The 17,547-nt window shown below is 40.1% G+C and overlaps 1 protein-coding gene across 4 annotated transcripts in view; it reads left to right on the forward strand.

Annotated features, from left to right (window-relative positions):
- DOCK4 (dedicator of cytokinesis 4) overlaps positions 1 to 17,547 on the forward strand; it is a 488,437-nt gene that overhangs the window by 212,919 nt on the left and 257,971 nt on the right. For all 4 annotated transcript variants that reach the window (XM_055420853.2, XM_055420851.2, XM_055420852.2 and 1 more), the window contains exons 5-7: positions 961 to 1,057; positions 6,529 to 6,677; positions 11,056 to 11,140. In XM_055420853.2, the coding sequence (XP_055276828.1) occupies positions 961 to 1,057; positions 6,529 to 6,677; positions 11,056 to 11,140 (331 nt within the window). The remainder of the gene's footprint in view (positions 1 to 960; positions 1,058 to 6,528; positions 6,678 to 11,055; positions 11,141 to 17,547) is intronic.

Below are 17,547 nucleotides of genomic sequence, written 5' to 3' on the forward strand. Positions count from 1 at the left end.
TGAAGAAGATAATCCCCCTCAGTATAGTCACTTAGCATTCTTTTGGAAAGTAGAATTAAAGGCACTTACCCATTTTAACCTGCACAAAAATGAAGAATTTAAAAAAAGAAACATGAAAAAATAAAGGTTATTTTATGTCAAAGATAGGATGCAGAAGACAAATTCAATCTGTTTTTTTCTGTCCATCTGCTTATATATATTCTCAACATCAGGACCACCATAGATACCCTGCTAATATTGGTATGAATATTTTCCAAGTGTAGTTTCTGACACATAGAAAAGAAATAGAAGGAATATATTATCCTAATCATGGAGAGGAGCATTCAGGAATGGATATTCAAATATCTGTGATGTCTTAAATCCTTTGTAAGTTCTGCGATACATGACAACATTACTTACAGTAGTAATCATTTTTCACGGTCCTGTTTGCAAGTAATAAAAATGAGGTGTTAATGAGATCAAGTGAGTTTTCAGTGAGTACCTCAGTGTCTAGTTGTTTATAATACTGAGTTGGTTTGGATGTTTGCAGCCATCATATCCTGATCATTGAATGAGCCTTTCACTCTCTTTGAGCCTAATGGCCATAGCGCTTGGAAGGCAAGAGCCGTCTCGCAGTCTAGATAGCCTGGTAACCTCATGTTAGATACAAGGACTTTTGGGCTTGGAGAATTTAAGTGAGTTGCTGTTTAGAGATCAAACTGTGCCTGGCGCACAGCCTCGCTGGTAGTACTGCTTCACCACACTGCTTACACTTTGATCTGGGTGAAATGACTAGTCAATCTGGTGGTGTACTGCCATAACCCTCGTCACATTCCTCACACAAGTTCCTGTTCAGATCCTGGTTTCTGTTTGCAGAACCAAAAATAACTAGGCGGCTTCCTTTCCTAGTTGGTCTTTTAGAATATTTAAAAGAAGATTATTGTCTATGTCATTTGCATATATACTTGTTCAATTTCACAGACAATTTGAAATGGTTATTCCCACTGAAGACTCTGTGATCACAGAAATGACATCAACATTAAGAGACTGGGGAACTATGTGGAAACAACTCTATGTGGTACGTAACTTTTTAATGGCATCATTTTTTCAGTAGAGAATTGTTTCAAGAAATATCTGAACAGGGGTGAGTGTCACCTAGTATTTGAGCACCTACTGTAAGTCGCTACTCCTCTTCCGGGAATTGGGGATAAAGAGCTTAATACAACATAGTCTGATTTTTATCCCTGTGTCCATCCAGCATGAACTTTGTAAGTTCTTTTTCAAGCTGCATGAAGGTAAAAAATTACTTTCCTGGCATCTAATCAAATAGGATGATTTACATGGAACCTAGATTTAGGCTTTCTGAATTATTTTAATTGTCACAGAGAAATAAGCTTATTTTTCAGTATAATTTTCATAATGATGACATTCAATTGTATTCTAATTCTCTGTACATTGCTCAGGTGTACTAAAAATGATAGGCTATTTAGAATCAATGAGAAGATTCTAGAACTACAAGAGAAAGAAATGTTTCTTGGGAAAAAATGGAGTCAGTGTTTTGAGTGCATATGTATATATGGCTTTCCAGGTGGCGCTAGTTGGTAAAGAACCTGCTTGCCAGTTCAGGAGACATAAAAGTTGCAGATTTGATCCCTGTGACAGAAAGATCCCCTGGAGGAGGGCGTGGCAACCCACTCCAGTATTCTTGCCTAAAGAATGCCATGGACAGAGGAGCCTGGCAGGCTATAGTTGACAGGGTCACAAACAGTCAAACATGACTGAAGCAACTTAGCACGCACACAAACACGTACCTATTTACATATTATACTACTGAGAACCTTCTATGTTGCAAACCCTGTAAGAACTACTCTATATGTAGTATCTCCTTTAAGCCTTACAACCACTCAAGGAAATAAAGACTATGATCATCCCTAGCTTACAAATGAAGAAAATGAGAGTGAAGTACTTACTGGAGGCCAAACAGTTGAAAAATGACTATAACTAAGCCGGGATTCACATGTAAATCTAGCGTCCTCGCTGAACCACTGTATATGGGGAATTAGGGGTGATGTTTTGGGAAGATGAGTTTATTTCTTCTTTGATTTTCAAAGGAATTTAGAGAACAGCTTAGTCATTTGAAGGGATGTGCTCAAAATACAGAAGTGTACTTACCCTGGCAACATGATCTGAAATAGCCTGTCAAAGAGAAGAATCCAAATTAGTGAGGGACATGGGCAAAGAATGACCATTTTTATTTTCTGTTCCATAGAAAATGCAATAGGATATTTCATTGAGGCAAGAAAATCTTTAAAAGTCACTAATAAAAACCCGTTTCATGTTGGATTTCTCTGACCATGCCCTCCTGGAGCTGGTGGCTTTAGGGCTCACTACTAAAATCCACAAGATGATCTTAGATGAAACATGGCATCTAGGCTTTACTGGGGTGCAGTAAATGCACTGTCAGGATAACTGAACTCGGGCTCTTGGCTGGGAGAGTACAAATGAAATGCAGATCTCCTTTTTAGATTTTAAAAATTTGTCTTGGAAAGTATAAAACCCAAGTATTATTTCACTTAATATTGCACGACATTAAGATGAAAATTAAAACTATGTGAAATGTGCAAATCGCCGCATCCTAAATACCCACTATAAAAATAATGACACTGTAAATGTGAACCATTAATTGAGCTAAGGCACGAGCACTTTCCCTTTTATGTAGCTACTAGTGAGGATCAAAGTTGAATTCCTCTTGATTCTGCCTCATCTAGCTATTTTTACCTGCTTTTGAGGCTGCGCGCATCTATTTTGGGGACTACTTGATTGGCTCGAAAATCTATGTGTTGTAAGCTCTAAGAGTAACTTCCTCACCTCCTACCGTCCTGAGTGATGGAGATAAATGATTATTTCAGAGTTTCCTTGAATACTGGAATAATAGTTCTCTTAGGAACAAATATAAAATTTAACCTGGAGATACTAGATTTTTAACCTTGAGAATTTTGCTGACTTGGGTCTGTTGGACCTTTTGGTTTCTCTTTTCCTAATATAAATGTTTTTGTTAAATGTTTTGGTTCAAGTTCATCTTGCATAAGTGTATCTGGGTACTGTCCATGGTCTTCCCTAACAGCTTTAAGGTGCCTAGCTTCTCCACTGGAAGGTGTTTGATGAGCTACTCATATGTTGTCAATGGTAACCAGTATATGAGATATACTTTATCTTAAGATAATGTAGAACATTTAGCATTAAAAAAAAAACAAAACACATGGTAGATGCTCAAGAAGTGCTATTTGCTTTTTTCAGTACATTGGTCATGGTCTAAATAATGTCCTTTAAAGCATCACTTAATAAAATAGCAGTAACAACAAAAACTTTAGGTAAAATACAGGTCATCTTCTATCAAGTGCCTTTGTGCGGGCCTTCAGGTGGGTATTGCACAGCTCTCTTCCCTGCAACTTTACCAGGTAGTTTTTATTCTCAAATCTCATCAGAGATAATCTATCTAGGGTCACATGCTAAGTAGGAAAACCAGACTGTAAATTGTCTGCTGCTCCAAAATTTGTATTATTTCCATCTTGAGGCAAATCAAAACTTACTCATTCTCTACAATGCTAAAATACTTACAGTTCATTTTTTGCAGATAAATGTTACAGAAGTTTTCTGATATATCGTAAAAATGTTTATGTATTTTTCTATCTTAAGTGTTTAATATTGTACCTTGCCTCTTTCATTGAACATGAAATTAAAATCATTTTTCATGTTTCCTGAAGAGTCTTCATAACTATCCATTTTTTTAAATCTATTTTTTAAAGAGGCATCAATTTCTGACTAGTACTAGTTATGTACTGTTTTCAAACGTGCATTTGTGGGGAGGGTGCTGCAGTATGTCACTGTTCTGGCCGCCCCTTTCTGAAAGGGAGAGCAGACCGACTGGTTTTTCTTTTTGTAAATCCAACTTCTTCTCAGCTCTATGTGCTCCTGAACTTAAGTGCTAGAGGTGACATTATTAGGAATAAGGAAATGGCAACCCACTCCAGTGTTCTTGCCTGGAGAATCCCAGGGAAGGGGGAGCCTGGTGGGGTCTATGGGGTCACACAGAGTCGGACACGACTGAAGTGACTTAGCAGCAGCAGCAGCAACAGCCCATCCCTCTGGACATCAGAACACCTTCCCCCAAACCAGGACAGGTTCCTTTTACATGGTGGTGGTCATGTTAAGCAGGAGTTGACTGTCTCCCTACCACATGAGATTTGGCTTGTATTATATCTTCCTTTTAGGTCAGTAATTTCTTTGACTACTTGAGTGGACTCTTCCTTCTGTCCATGGAGTTCCTCAAGTTTATTTGAGTTTTAATTTTTTAATTAATTTTTAATTAAAGTATAGTTGATTTACAATGTGTTAGTTTTAGGTGAAGAGCAGAGTGATTCAGTTATATATATATGTATGTATGTATGTGTCTGTGTATCTGTATGTGTGTGTATGAAAGTGAAACTGTTAGTCACTCAGTCATGTCCAACTCTTTGCAACCCCTTGGACTGTAGCCCACCAATCTCCTCTGTCCATGGAATTCTCCAGGCAAAAATACTGGAATGGGTTGCTATCCCCTTCTCCAGTGGATCTTTCTGACCCAGGAATGGAACCCAGGTCTCCTGCATTGCAGGCAGATTCTTTACCGTTTGAGCCCCTCACCAGGAAAGTTCATGTGTATATGTGTGTATTATTTTTCAGATTATTTTCCATTATAGATTATTATAAGATACTAAATATAGTTTGTGCAGTATACAGCTATAGTTCCCTATGCTATACAGTTCCCTTGTCATCCACGGTGGTTGGAGCTCACATCAGGTGAAGAACACAGGCATTGACCAGTGACTTATTACAGTAGTATTGCATTACAGCACTCTTGTAATGACTTGTATGGGAGTGTATAGCATGAGGAAAGAGTGAGAGGTCGTAGAAGAACAGGCTCAAGAGAGTGCTATAGGAGTTGAGAGCAAGATTACTTCTTGCTCAGAGGATCAGGGATGGTGTCATGGAGAATGTTTCTTGCTCAAATGGCACATTGTCTAACCTACTCAATTCCCAAAAACACTTCCAGTCACCAAGCATCAGTGAAGCAGAAGATCCATCTCTACTTTTTTTTTTCCTAAAGAATGTTATGACTAGACAGAATTTGATATTTTTGGCAGCTTGTCTCTGTAGAGGACTTCTGGTAAATGATAATCTCAATACTTTCATACCATTATCCATATAGCCTGTTAATAATTTTCATAGAAAGTGAAAGCATAGCTTCTGCTTAAGAAAGATGAAGAGTTAATGAAAGGTGAAATACTTACCAAAGGCTTACCCTAAATATCTGTGGGTAAGAGACATACACCTAGATTTTGGTAACGATGCAGTATTTATAAGAGGGTTTATTCTGGATCAAAACTGTAATGATAACAGCACTAGTAATACTTGATACTTACATGGTATTTATTATGGGTCAAACATCTTTCTCAGAGTTTTCATATATGAAGTCATCAATCTTCATAACAAGCCTATGAGATAGGTCCTATGATAGCCACTAGCAGATAGGAAAATAAGCTCCATGAGGTTGATACATTGCCATAGGTTTTTTAGCCAGTGAAGGGCAAAATGAAAATGCAGAGTGAGGTAGTTTGTCTTTAAAGTCTGTGCTCTTAATCACTGTCTTATCAGGCTCTCTTCACAAATGTTATCTCTAATAACCTTCTATGTGCGTGTTTCACAGATGACAAAAGCCATACTCAAAGCCTATAAAACTAGTTAAGTGGCAAAACCAAGATTTGGAGCCAGGAGTTTAACCAATCTTCTTTCCAACTAAACCTCCTCTCTTGATGAATTTCACAAGAGATTAGCTTGAATTTACATGAAAATTTAATAAGAGAGAAAACTTTTTTTTAAAGTCTAAATACTGGCCAGATGCTAGCAATGAAAATTTATCAATGAATAAGCGTTAGAGTCCACTATGTACCCAGCTTCTGATGGGAAACAGTAAAGCATTAAGACCACCACACAAGAAGTAATTGAAAAATAAGATTTTCCTTTGAACTGGCTTTCATTGCATGGAACCATACTTCAGAGAAGGGAGAAAAGCATGTGAGGAAGAGCTGTCAGGGACGATTTCCTGAGCAGGTGGAAGTCAGTTGTAGCCTTGAAGGACAGTAGAATTGGATGGAGCTAAAGAAAGAGAGGATTTGAGGTGGAAAGGGAGGTAGAGAATGTAAAGTCAGAGATCATACCAAACTCAGGTGTGGAGACGTCATCAGGATCCTGCGACATGGTGTTTTGGGGAGCCTGAAAAGTGAAGTTGGATTTGGATTCTTGGGCAGGAGAGCAGCATTGTGAAACAGGATGGAAGGATGTAGAGAAGTGAGTACGTTTCAGGGCCCGAGGAGAGAGTTTGTTGATGGAAAGTCTGTCTTCAGAGCGCCCAGCGCATGGAGGGCAAACGGGACTCGCCCTCTGCGCCTCTGTGGTTATCCCGAGTCTCAGTGTCTGGCCACTGAATCCCCGCGTTTGCGTGTTTCCCAGAGAAATGAAGGTGATCTCTTCCACCGACTGTGGCATATCATGAACGAAATCCTGGATCTACGGCGGCAGGTGTTGGTGGGGCACCTCACGCATGACCGGATGAAGGACGTGAAGCGCCACATCACTGCCCGCCTGGACTGGGGCAATGAGTGAGTACCCGCCGCGGCAGGGCCGCGCTCTGGGGCTGCACACGAGGGTGTGACTGCAGCAGAGGTGTGAGCCACCCTGTGCTCGTAGCTCTGGAAAACACCAGAGCAAGCTTTTCCAGTTTTCTCCTTTGGGGGGCTGGTGCAGACTGTCACTGATGGAGCTAAGAACCGCATCTTCTAGGGCTGGTGTGGGTCCCAGGACGTTGTCAGTTCTCTACTGCCCTGTGTGGTCTGACAGTGTGCACATGCTCACGAAATACAAAATGTTCACTGGGGTCAGTCAGATATGTGATTTCCACTGAGAGGACTACTACTGCTGTGTGCTCAGTCATGTCCGACTCTTTGCAACCTTATGGACTTAAGCCCACCAGGCTTCCCTGTCCATGAACTTTTCCAGGCAAGAATACTGGAGTGGATTGCCATTTCCTTCTCCACACTGAGAGTACATCTTGTTTCAAAAAGACTTTAGGTTTGACATGTGTATTTCTTTCTAAATACATTCTTCTTTTCTGTTGTGGTAATAGATTGTTGATGTTATGTGGAGGGAGATAGCTTCTGTTAAAAGTCTTAGGGACAGGTATCTTGGATGGTGGTGGGGAAAGGGTGAGGGGTGGCTTTCCTTACTGCCCTGATTTTACCTGTGCATATATGTTAGTGTCTTTTGAGGAGCTGCTTGGGAAAACTTGATAAAAAGCTGATCTTGACCAAGATTTGCTCTTAAATAAGACAGGCAATACCAAAGAATGCTCAAACTACTGCACAATTGCACTCATCTCACACGCTAGTAAAGTCATGCTCAAAATTCTCCAAGCCAGGCTTCAGCAATATGTGAACCGTGAACTCCCAGATGTTCAAGCAGGTTTTAGAAAAGGCAGAGGCACCAGAGATCAAATTGCCAACATCCACTGGATCATGGAGAAAGCAAGAGAGTTCCAGAAAAACATCTATTTCTGCTTCATTGACTATGCCAAAGCTTTTGACTGTGTGGATCACAATAAGCTGTGGAACATTCTGAAAGAGATGGAAATCTCAGACCACCTGACCTGCCTCTTGAGAAACCTGTATGCAGGTCAGGAAGCAACAGTCAGGACTGTACATGGAACAACAGACTGGTTCCAAATAGGAAAAGGAGTACATCAAGGCTGTATGTTGTCACCCTGCTTATTTAACTTATATGCAGAGTACATCATGAGGAACGCTGGGCTGGAAGAAGCACAAGCTGGAATAAAGATGGCTGGGAGAAATATCAATAACCTCAGATATGCAGATGACACCACCCTTATGGCAGAAAGTGAAGAGGAACTAAAAAGCCTCTTGATGAAAGGGAAAGAGGAGAGTGAAAAGGTTGGCTTGAAGCTCAACATTCAGAAAACAAAGATCATGGCATCTGGTCCCATCACTTCATGGGAAATAGATGGAAAAACAGTGGAAACAGTGTCAGACTTTATTTTTTTGGGCTCCAAAATCACTGCAGATGGTGATTGCAGCCATGAAATTAAAAGACGCTTACTCCTTGGAAGGAAAGTTATGACCAACCTTGATAATATATTAAAAAGCAGAGACATTACTTTGCCAACCAAGGTCCGTCTAGTCAAGGCTATGGTTTTGCCCGTGGTCATATATGGATGTGAGAGTTTGACTGTGAAGAAAGCTGAGTGCCGAAGAATTGATGCTTTTGAACTGTGGTGTTGGAGAAGACTCTTGAGAGTCCCTTGGACTGCAAGAAGATCCAACCAGTCCATTCTAAAGGAGATCAATCCTGTGTGTTTATTGGAAGGACTGATGCTAAAGCTGAAACTGCAATACTTTGGCCACCTCATGCGATGAGTTGACTCATTGGAAAAGACTCTGATGCTGGGAAAGGTTGGGGGCGGGAGGAGATGGTGACGACAGAGAATGAGATGGCTGGCTGGCATCACCGACCCTGTGGACATGAGTTTGAGTGAGCTCCGGGAGTTGGTGATGGACAGGGAGGCCTGGCGTGCTGTGATTCATGGGGTTGCAAAGAGTCGATCACGACTGAGCGACTGAACTGAACTGAACTGTTTCCTCTGTTTACCCATCTAATTGCCATGATGTGATGGGACCAGATGCCATGATCTTAGTTTTCTGAATGTTGAACTTTAAGCCAACTTTTTCACTCTCCACTTTCACTTTCATCAAGAGGCTCTTTAGTTCTTCACTTTCTGCCATAAGGGTGGTATCATCTGCATATCTGAGGTTATTGATATTTCTCCCGGCAATCTTGATTCCAGCTTGTGCTTCTTCCAGCCCAGCGTTTCTCATGAAGTACTCTGCATATAAGTTAAATAAGCAGGGTGACGATATACAACCTTGACGTACTCCTTTTCCTATTTGGAACCAGTCTGTTGTTCCATGCCCAGTTCTATCTGTTGCTTCCTGACCTGCATACAGGTTTCTCAAGAGGCAGGTCAGGTGGTCTGGTATTCCCATCTCTTTCAGAATTTTCCACAGTTTATAGTGATCCACACAGTTTATTGTGATCCTGTGTGGATCAGAGCATCTTAGAGCAACAGGAAAAAAAAAAAAAAGGCAGACTGGAAAGAAGAAGGCAGTAAAAGATACCACAGATGAATTTGCCTCTTACTGAATCTGGAAAAACCAATTTGAAATCAGGAGTAATGCTTCCTTTAAGTATAGGACGTCAGTTTATCAGAAGGCAGTTTTGATTCCTGCTAAGACATCATATACTACAGAAGTGAAGTATATAACACACTTGAAACTTCTATCTTGCCCAGAGTCCTTCTGTTATTTTTTGAGTGAGCTGTGCCTTTCATCCTTTTATAGAGAGTCAGGAGAGCAGCCCCAATTCGTTAATCTTGGGGAGATTCATTCCTTGTGGGGAATCAAGGGCAGAGGTGGAATGCAGCAAGCCACTGCACTTGGAACTCTCCTCTTTTAAGATGTGAGGTAAATTCCTGAGCCCTCCTTGACTTCAGTTTCTTTGCTTGTTGCTTGTTGAAGGAGTAAGTTGATTCAGAAGAGATCTAAGGCCATGTCCACTCCAGACCTATGTGATTCACAGCACGGAGCACTTCCTGAGAGATGGGATATGCCAGCCATGTGCATGGAGCCTCCGGTCTCACTGTGTGTGATGGGGTGGCCCTTTGAGGGGTAGATCTGAAGACTGTTTGACCGTGACCTAGGCTGCCCATCTTTTATGTTTTGAATGTTTTTCCTTTTTGTTTTGAAAAAATCTTGGTTCTCTGAATCATGTTGGCCCTTAGTCATCATGCTGGTCCTCCTTTAGAAGACTAGTTTGTAAATAGGAAGAAAGTTGGATGAAGTTAGCTTATCAAAAATAGCTTAGAAATACAGAGCAGGCAAGAAGATGACACTTTTTCAGTTTTAGGAAGGAAGATGATGACATAAGGAAGGGAAAAGAGGGAAAAACATTAATTATGACTGAATCATGGCTCAGTTTTGACTCATGTAAGTTCCAGCTTATGCTTTGGGGAATTCTATGGCTAATTTATGGTAAGTTGGTAAAACATGGATGTATGAAAATGAGCAATTTAATTTATTTAGATCATCCTCAAATTCATGAATTTTCAGAGGTCTGATTTTGCTTTCTTTGAGTTTGACAACTTATTTTAAATGACTTACAGTTTACAGATTGTGCATTTACTGTATTCCTTTAAATATAGCTTTCTTACTGAAAGGGAGAAACAAAAGTGGAGGAAGCTTGGGAGGAGGAGGAGATAGTCATCTCATTCCCTATCAGGGCCATCAGAAGAAGTGTTCTTGCCTGAAAGCCTCAAACAGAGTTACAGCAATGGCAGCTTCTCCATTCTCCATAGAGCCCTGTGCTGTCCTTTGACTTTCCTGTGATGATGATACTGGAGGGAGAATCAATTCATTCTTCCTTCCTGATGTCCCAGAGCAGTTCAGTGACTGTGTTAACTTAAAACCAACCCCTGGTGCCAGGTCAAATCCTCAAGGCCAGACTTCCCTTTCCTCAACTCTGTTCTAGAACAAAAATGTCTATGTCTAGTTTCCAGGCCAGCACAATGAGGAAGTGTTTCTGTGGTAATAGTTTGTAGGGTGCTAAAGGCTCCCCACTCTGTAGAACCACCTCCAGTGGCAAAAGCATTGCATCAAGAGGGCCGGCCCATTCCCACCCCATCCCTGTTTCCTTGCCTTTGCAACCTTCTGTGTCTCAAGTTATACCCAGTGTTCAGCCTACTTACTTAGTCCAAGCGCAGTAAAAGGTTAATATAAGGTAAAAAGTTTGGGTGAGAGAAGCACAATGAGTAATGTATTGAATTTTAGAGTGATACAGTAAAGATAATTATTTTAAATATATTCTGTTCAGGTGACTTTTCTCCCAAACATTTGCAATTTGTTTGTTCTCTAGACAACTGGGACTGGACCTGGTGCCTAGGAAAGAATATGCAATGGTGGATCCAGAGGACATCAGCATTACTGAGCTCTATCGATTGGTAGGTATAGGAATCTGTGGCTCACAGTCTCACTGCTGATTTTGTGGTTTCCATGACACTTTTCATACTTGCTTGATTTTGTAAGAACAGGATGTTCCAGGTTTCATTTGGAACAAGTGAAGAGAATTGAGAGCTGAGGTGACCCTGCCCCAAGTACAAAACTGAGTTAATTTACCCGTCTCAGATTACCTGACATTCCTACTGAGCCCTCAACTGCCAGGCACTAGAAAGTAAAGCCAAAGAAGTTTTAAGTTCTTTTCCTAAATCTTTGTACTTCGCCTGGACTAGTGAAATGCTTACAAGTTGTATATTTATCTGTTGTGTATGAAGACATTGTTGTGACTAATGGTTTCCAGTTAGTGCTCATCAGCGTGTTAACCCCCTTTCCTCCTGTCTTATCACTGCATGCACAGAGTCCGCAAAGTGTCTCCTCCTTGGTCTCCAAAGGCTGGTCTTAGGCCCTATCTCTCCGAGACCATTTCTAAGTACTGAAGCTTATTAATAACCATAAGATATTTGGTCATATCGCCCACCACGACATCACCCATGACTTGAGTTTTTTCCCCTAGTTACATGATAGGTTACAGTCTAGTTATTTACTTGGCATCTAGGTTCCCTGAAGGATCCATCTGTCTTGTATTTTGCCTCATATTCTTAATATTTGTACAAAGTTTACCTAATCTCTTGTTATTCTCTGGTGGTGTGATGTTTCAGTCGCTGTCATCTTTCACTCTTGCAACCCCAGGCTCTGTAGTCTGCCAGGGCTCCTCTGTCCATGGGATTTCCCAGTTAAGAATACTGGAATGGGTTGCCATTTCCTCTCTACGGGTCTTCCTGACCCAGGGATCAGACCTGGGTCTTATTCATTGCAGATGGGTTCTTTACCAACTGAGCCACCAGGGAAGCCCCTGTTATTCACTAAGCTCTTTTAAAACCTCAAATCAAAGAAAAATGTGGCTGGAAAGACATTCAGTCATCATTCCAGGTGTAATTTTGCTTTGCTCTAGTTACTGCTGTATCTTTCCATAATGTTCCAAGGAGGAATGACTGTGGTCAACACTGGATTCCTTTTTTGAAAGATCCTGCCTCTTTGGCAGTAACTTCCCAAACTTGTAACATTCTTCATAGAATCGCAGATTATTCTTGACCTGAGATTATCTGAAAAACATGAGAAAAAAATCTTTTGTAAATCCAATATGCATATGTCTGATTTGAGAAAGTGATTTGTAATAACACATCAATTTTTTTTCCTTTGTCACCAGTCTGTTCAGATTATTTAAAGCTCATTTTGTAAGTTGGAGTAAATTCTTTTTCTTTTTCTGTAAAGAATGTCCTTTACATTGAGCTTCTTGAGAGTGGTGTTTCAGGCTGTACCCCTCTGTGACATTGGTGCTAAGTGGAGTGTCAAGCTCAGAGCAAAAACACAGTTAAAGAGTGGTTGGAGGAAGGAGGGCAGAGAGGATTAAAAGTAAAGTTTAAAGTCATCACTAACTCTTAGCTTATGTATATATAACAAAATGACTAGAATTTGTCAGACACATCCTCTAATGGGATATTTTTTATTATAGTTTATTTAACTATTGGGCATCAAATTTTGTCTCTCACTTTTTTTTTATTTAATAAATGGTACAAAGCACAATGCCAAAAACATTAACAGTTAAAATTTCACCAAATGAAAAAATACTATAGAATACACAGTTGCAAAAAGCTACATTAAGTTATTTTACAACTGCCTCAAGCTGCAAAAAGAAAAAAAACCCAATGCCATACCTAAGTTATCCCTCTCTCAAAATAATGCCATTTATGTTATAAACCATGAGCACCCCATCAAAAGACGGGAACTCATATATATATATATTTATGAGACTGTATCACTTTGCTATACACCAGAAATAAACACAACACTGTAAATATAGTACAATACAAAATAAAAAATAAGTAACAGACCTTTGGGGCTTTACACCGAGTTAGAATTCCTATCAGAGGGATAAAAGCACCACAGCCATACTGAATCCTCATGAAAGAGGCACACGAATGACTGGGTTACAAGTCTCTCACTTTTGTTTTAGTTTCTCAATCAATCTGAAGTTTCTTCAGAGTGAGCACCATGTCTTATCTCCCTTTGTTATGTCTGAGATCATCTCGTACAGTGCTTTGCACTCAATAAGCAGTCACTTAATGGTTTTGAAGTCATTATGATATTATGAGAAGACCGTGGCTGTAGATCAAAAAAACTAGATTTGAATTTCATCTCTTCCATCTACCAGCTCTCTGATCTTGGACTTATTGCTCAATGTTTCAGAGCTTCAGTTTCTTCGTCTATTAAATGGAAAAATCATTCTTATCATGTTTGTTTGGGATATTAAATAAGACATGCATGTGAAATGCCTTTCTTTGACAGATAATATTTGCAAAGCACCTAAGCATTCAGTCAATCTTCATTCTTTTCTCATCTTTATTTCACCCTTGTTGGAGAGGCATGGTGGCAAGAATAATTATTACCTTACATGCTATGTCTTTGGGACTTCCCTGGTAGCTCAGCTGGTAAAGAACCCACCTGAAGTGCAGGAGACCCCAGTTCGATTCCTGGGTTGGGAAGATCCACCGGAGAAGGGATAGACTACCCACTCCAGTATTCTTGGGCTTCCCTGGTGGCTCAGCTAGTAAAGAATCAGCCTACAATGCAGGAGACTGGGTTTGATCCCTGGATTGGGAAGACCCCCTGGAGAAGAGAATTCTATGGACTGTATAGGCCATGGGGTCACAAAGAGTCAGACATGACTGGGTGAATTTCACTATGCTACTTCTTAAAGTTAGATTTGACTGTGTTCAATGAAATAAATAATAGAAGCTTAGACATGATAGAAATTTATTTTTCTTTGATAGTACACAAGCCTAGGCAGATTCATGATGTCAGAAGCAAAAAAAGGATCCTTTATCCAGGATGCTTCACAGTACAACATGGCTGCAAGAACTCTAGCCATTACATTGCTCTCCAACCGTAGGAAGGAGAATGATTTCTTTCAGTTGACTCAGCTACTTTAATGAGCCCTTTTGGAAACCCCACACCATACTTGCCCTTATATTTCTTTGGCTAGGGCATGGTCACATCCCCATATTTAGCTAGGGATGTCAGATATTTGATAAGCAACTAACAGTATCTGACAAAAATATGTTTTATTTTCCCAAGTTTGATTTTGTATGCACGTAATTTTATCTATCTGCTTTTTACATAATGTCATCTATAGTATGAGAAATCTATTTCGTCTCTTTGGATATTCCAATTTGTTAGTTGTGGCTGCTGGGAGTGTTATGTTGATAGGATTCTGGGGTCTCATCTGGGCTGTGATGACTGGCATATGATAAGGATTTTTTTTGTATTTTATAGCTCAGAACTTAGTCCACAGTCTTCATTTGTCAGAAACATTGTGATTTTAAATGAAATTGGGATTCTCCCCCTCCTTTGCATTTTATTGTTTCTAAAGTAAAGACAATACTCCTAGAAACCTCAAATGATTGTAAACTTCAGAAGGACATGTTTTTTCTTAAAGGCAGCGTCAAGTTCCTGTTTATGTCCTGGTGCAGCAGTAATCAGGTTGTCTGTGTTACTGGCCCTTTTCTCTATGCAATGTAAACATGACTGACTGTGCTGACTTCACCGAGGAGAGTTGGCAGGCACCACCACCAAATTCCTTGTGGCTGGGGGTGGGGGTAGTGATTTATTGTCACTCATGCATCAAGGATCCTGTCATGGAGGTAAAATGCCCCAACATAGGATGTTGGATTAATTGTTGCTACTTCTCTTCTTTTACTGTGTCTTTGCCATGTCATATTTGAAACACAAGTGTTTGCATCTTACTAACTCCATATTGCATTATTAGAAAAAAAAAAGTCTTGTTTTGGGTTTTTGATAGCCCTGTTAGCAGATCTTTCTCACCTAATTGTGGTCATCTAAGCAGTGAAATGTGCTAAACCTCACAGTGTTCACATATGTCCACTTGGTTTACTGCCAATGACCAGAGCGCGATCCTTCGGTAAATAAAGAGGACCTTATTGGTTGGATTCTCCAGTTAATTTGTGCATAAGGAGACTCTTTTTAGGAAACTTTCTTGGTTTTTATAAGATCACGTTAGCAGCTTGCTGTGTGATCCTTAGTGGGTAGGCCAGTGGTTATCGAACATAGAACAGGGTACATTTGGCAATGTCTGTAGACAAGTTTTGATTGTCACAGTTAAGGATGGTGTGGAGTAGGGGGTCAGGCGAGGTGCCACTGGCATCTGGTGGGTCCATGCCAGAAGATGGTAAACATCAGACAAAGCTCTCACAGCACAGAAAGAACCAGCCCCAGTTATCAGCAGTGCTGAAGGTGAGAACCCTGGTATATATAGACAGTTCACCCAGTAATTGATGCATTGGTGAGGATTAAAAAAATGGAATCACTTTGTTAAGTCTTTGGAATACATCTCTTTCTTTCCCCAGTCAAAAGGCTAATTAAAATGTAAGTACATTTAGAGTAACTGCTATTGCTGCTGCTGCTGCTAAGTCGCGTCAGTCGTGTCCGACTCTGTGCGACCCCATAGACGGCAGCCCACCAGGCTCCTTCGTCCTTGGGATTCTCCAGGCAAGAACCCTGGAGTGGGTTGCCATTTCCTTCTCCAATGCATCAAAGTGAAAAGTGAAAGTGAAGTCGCTCAGTTGTACCCAACTCTTAGCGACCCCATGGACTGTAGCCTACCAGGCTCCTCCATCCATGGGATTCTCCAGGCAAGAGTACTGGAGTGGTGCCTTTGTAACCATAAATTATTTCAGAGATAGATTTTTGTCTGTGTGTTCTAACTATCAAATCATAGCTCTTGAAGTATGGACTTGCCTTTTTCATTTTGCTGCTGTAATAATATCTTCACAGAGATATTTTTAGCAGTTCCCAAAAGTAGTAAATTACCGAAAGATAAACAAGTCCTCATAACCTACTCAAGTTCAAATCCATCTCAGGCTTGGAAACATTATAGGTGAGGGAAGAGAGGTGATTTCAGAGACCAAATGTTTCAAGGCAGTAATTATACAAAAGATGTAGCAATACATTTTTCAGTCTGCTAGGATGTGTGTCTCTCTTCGAGTGATCTCAATCAGTGATTCTCAGCCCTCACTGCACATTAGAATCACCCAGGGAGCTTTTAAAATGTCTCCTCTCTGGACCCCCACCACCTGGAAATTCTAATTTAATTGTTCTGGGATAGGACCTGGACATAAGTATTTTTTAAAAGCTCTCTTGGTGATGCTAAAGTGCAGCCAAGGTTGAGAACCACTGATCTAGATATATTGGATTCTCTGCATGAGTAAGGGAGCTAATTCTTCCGTTCAGTGTTTAGTGAATGTCATGATGGGTGCTGAGAACTTTGCACTGTTTGAAGTAAAGACCAGACATCTCCTAGTTCTTATATCTGTTTTTCCATCTGTAACCTTTAGTAGTTACTCATTTCTTCATTGAAGTTTGTGCTTTGTTACCCTGAACTTTTAAGTAAATCAATCAATAAATTAGCAATTTCAGAAAATAAAAACTACTTGAGAAAATAAAGAGATGTAGTTTTATGAATGTATGATGCTTCCTTTGCCCTGTTATAAAGAATTTTTAAAGTACAAAACAAAGCAACCATCATAGAAAAAACAATTATGCTCTTTTTCTCTCCAGGAAGCCTTTTCTGGTAATTATGACCAACACATACCACAATGTTGGCGTCCACTTTAAAAGAAAATGCACTTATTCCTCACTTTTACAGAGGTGTGTTCAGTGTCCCTATTGAGTATACAACATTTATAGATATATTTGGTTAATTGCATTTTTTTAAAGCTATTTACTTTTCAAGTGGTTCAGATAAATGATAAAAGCATGAAAAAAATTCTGGTGATTTTATGTTGTTGAATTTATAACTGTAAATGTAAATAACATTTTTTGCATTCAAATCTTGGTTTGTCAGTCATTAGTTTTTGAACTATACTTAGAAACATTAAAAGGTGGCTGAGGTAGACATAGAGTTTTGTACCTTAACTTCAAGCAAAGATATGACTCCTTTGGAGTTAAGCACCAAGCTTTTTCTTTCCTTCTTTGTTTCTCTCTTCCTTCCTTCCTTTCTTTCAACTGTCAGATGATCCACAAGAAGTGCCCTCTTTAGTAGTCCGTTATGAAAGCAGTAATCGTCCCAGTCTTAGCACCTGTTCTGTTAGTACACAGCCTTTCTATATGTTTTCCCTGTGCTCTCACCCTGGGCCAGTTCTGCTCAGTGTGGTCCAAGAACTGGCTGAATCATGAACTGTTTGTAACTGATCCAAGTAGAAAACTGGTGAGTAAGTGTATAGAAGCCTTTATGACGTTTTGACATTGCCATGACGTTTTGACATTGCCATGACGT

This window comes from Moschus berezovskii, chromosome 3 (assembly GCF_049115385.1).
Source record: "Moschus berezovskii isolate FMDL1 chromosome 3, NW_MosBer_1.0, whole genome shotgun sequence".
Taxonomy (NCBI): Eukaryota; Metazoa; Chordata; class Mammalia; order Artiodactyla; family Moschidae; genus Moschus; species Moschus berezovskii.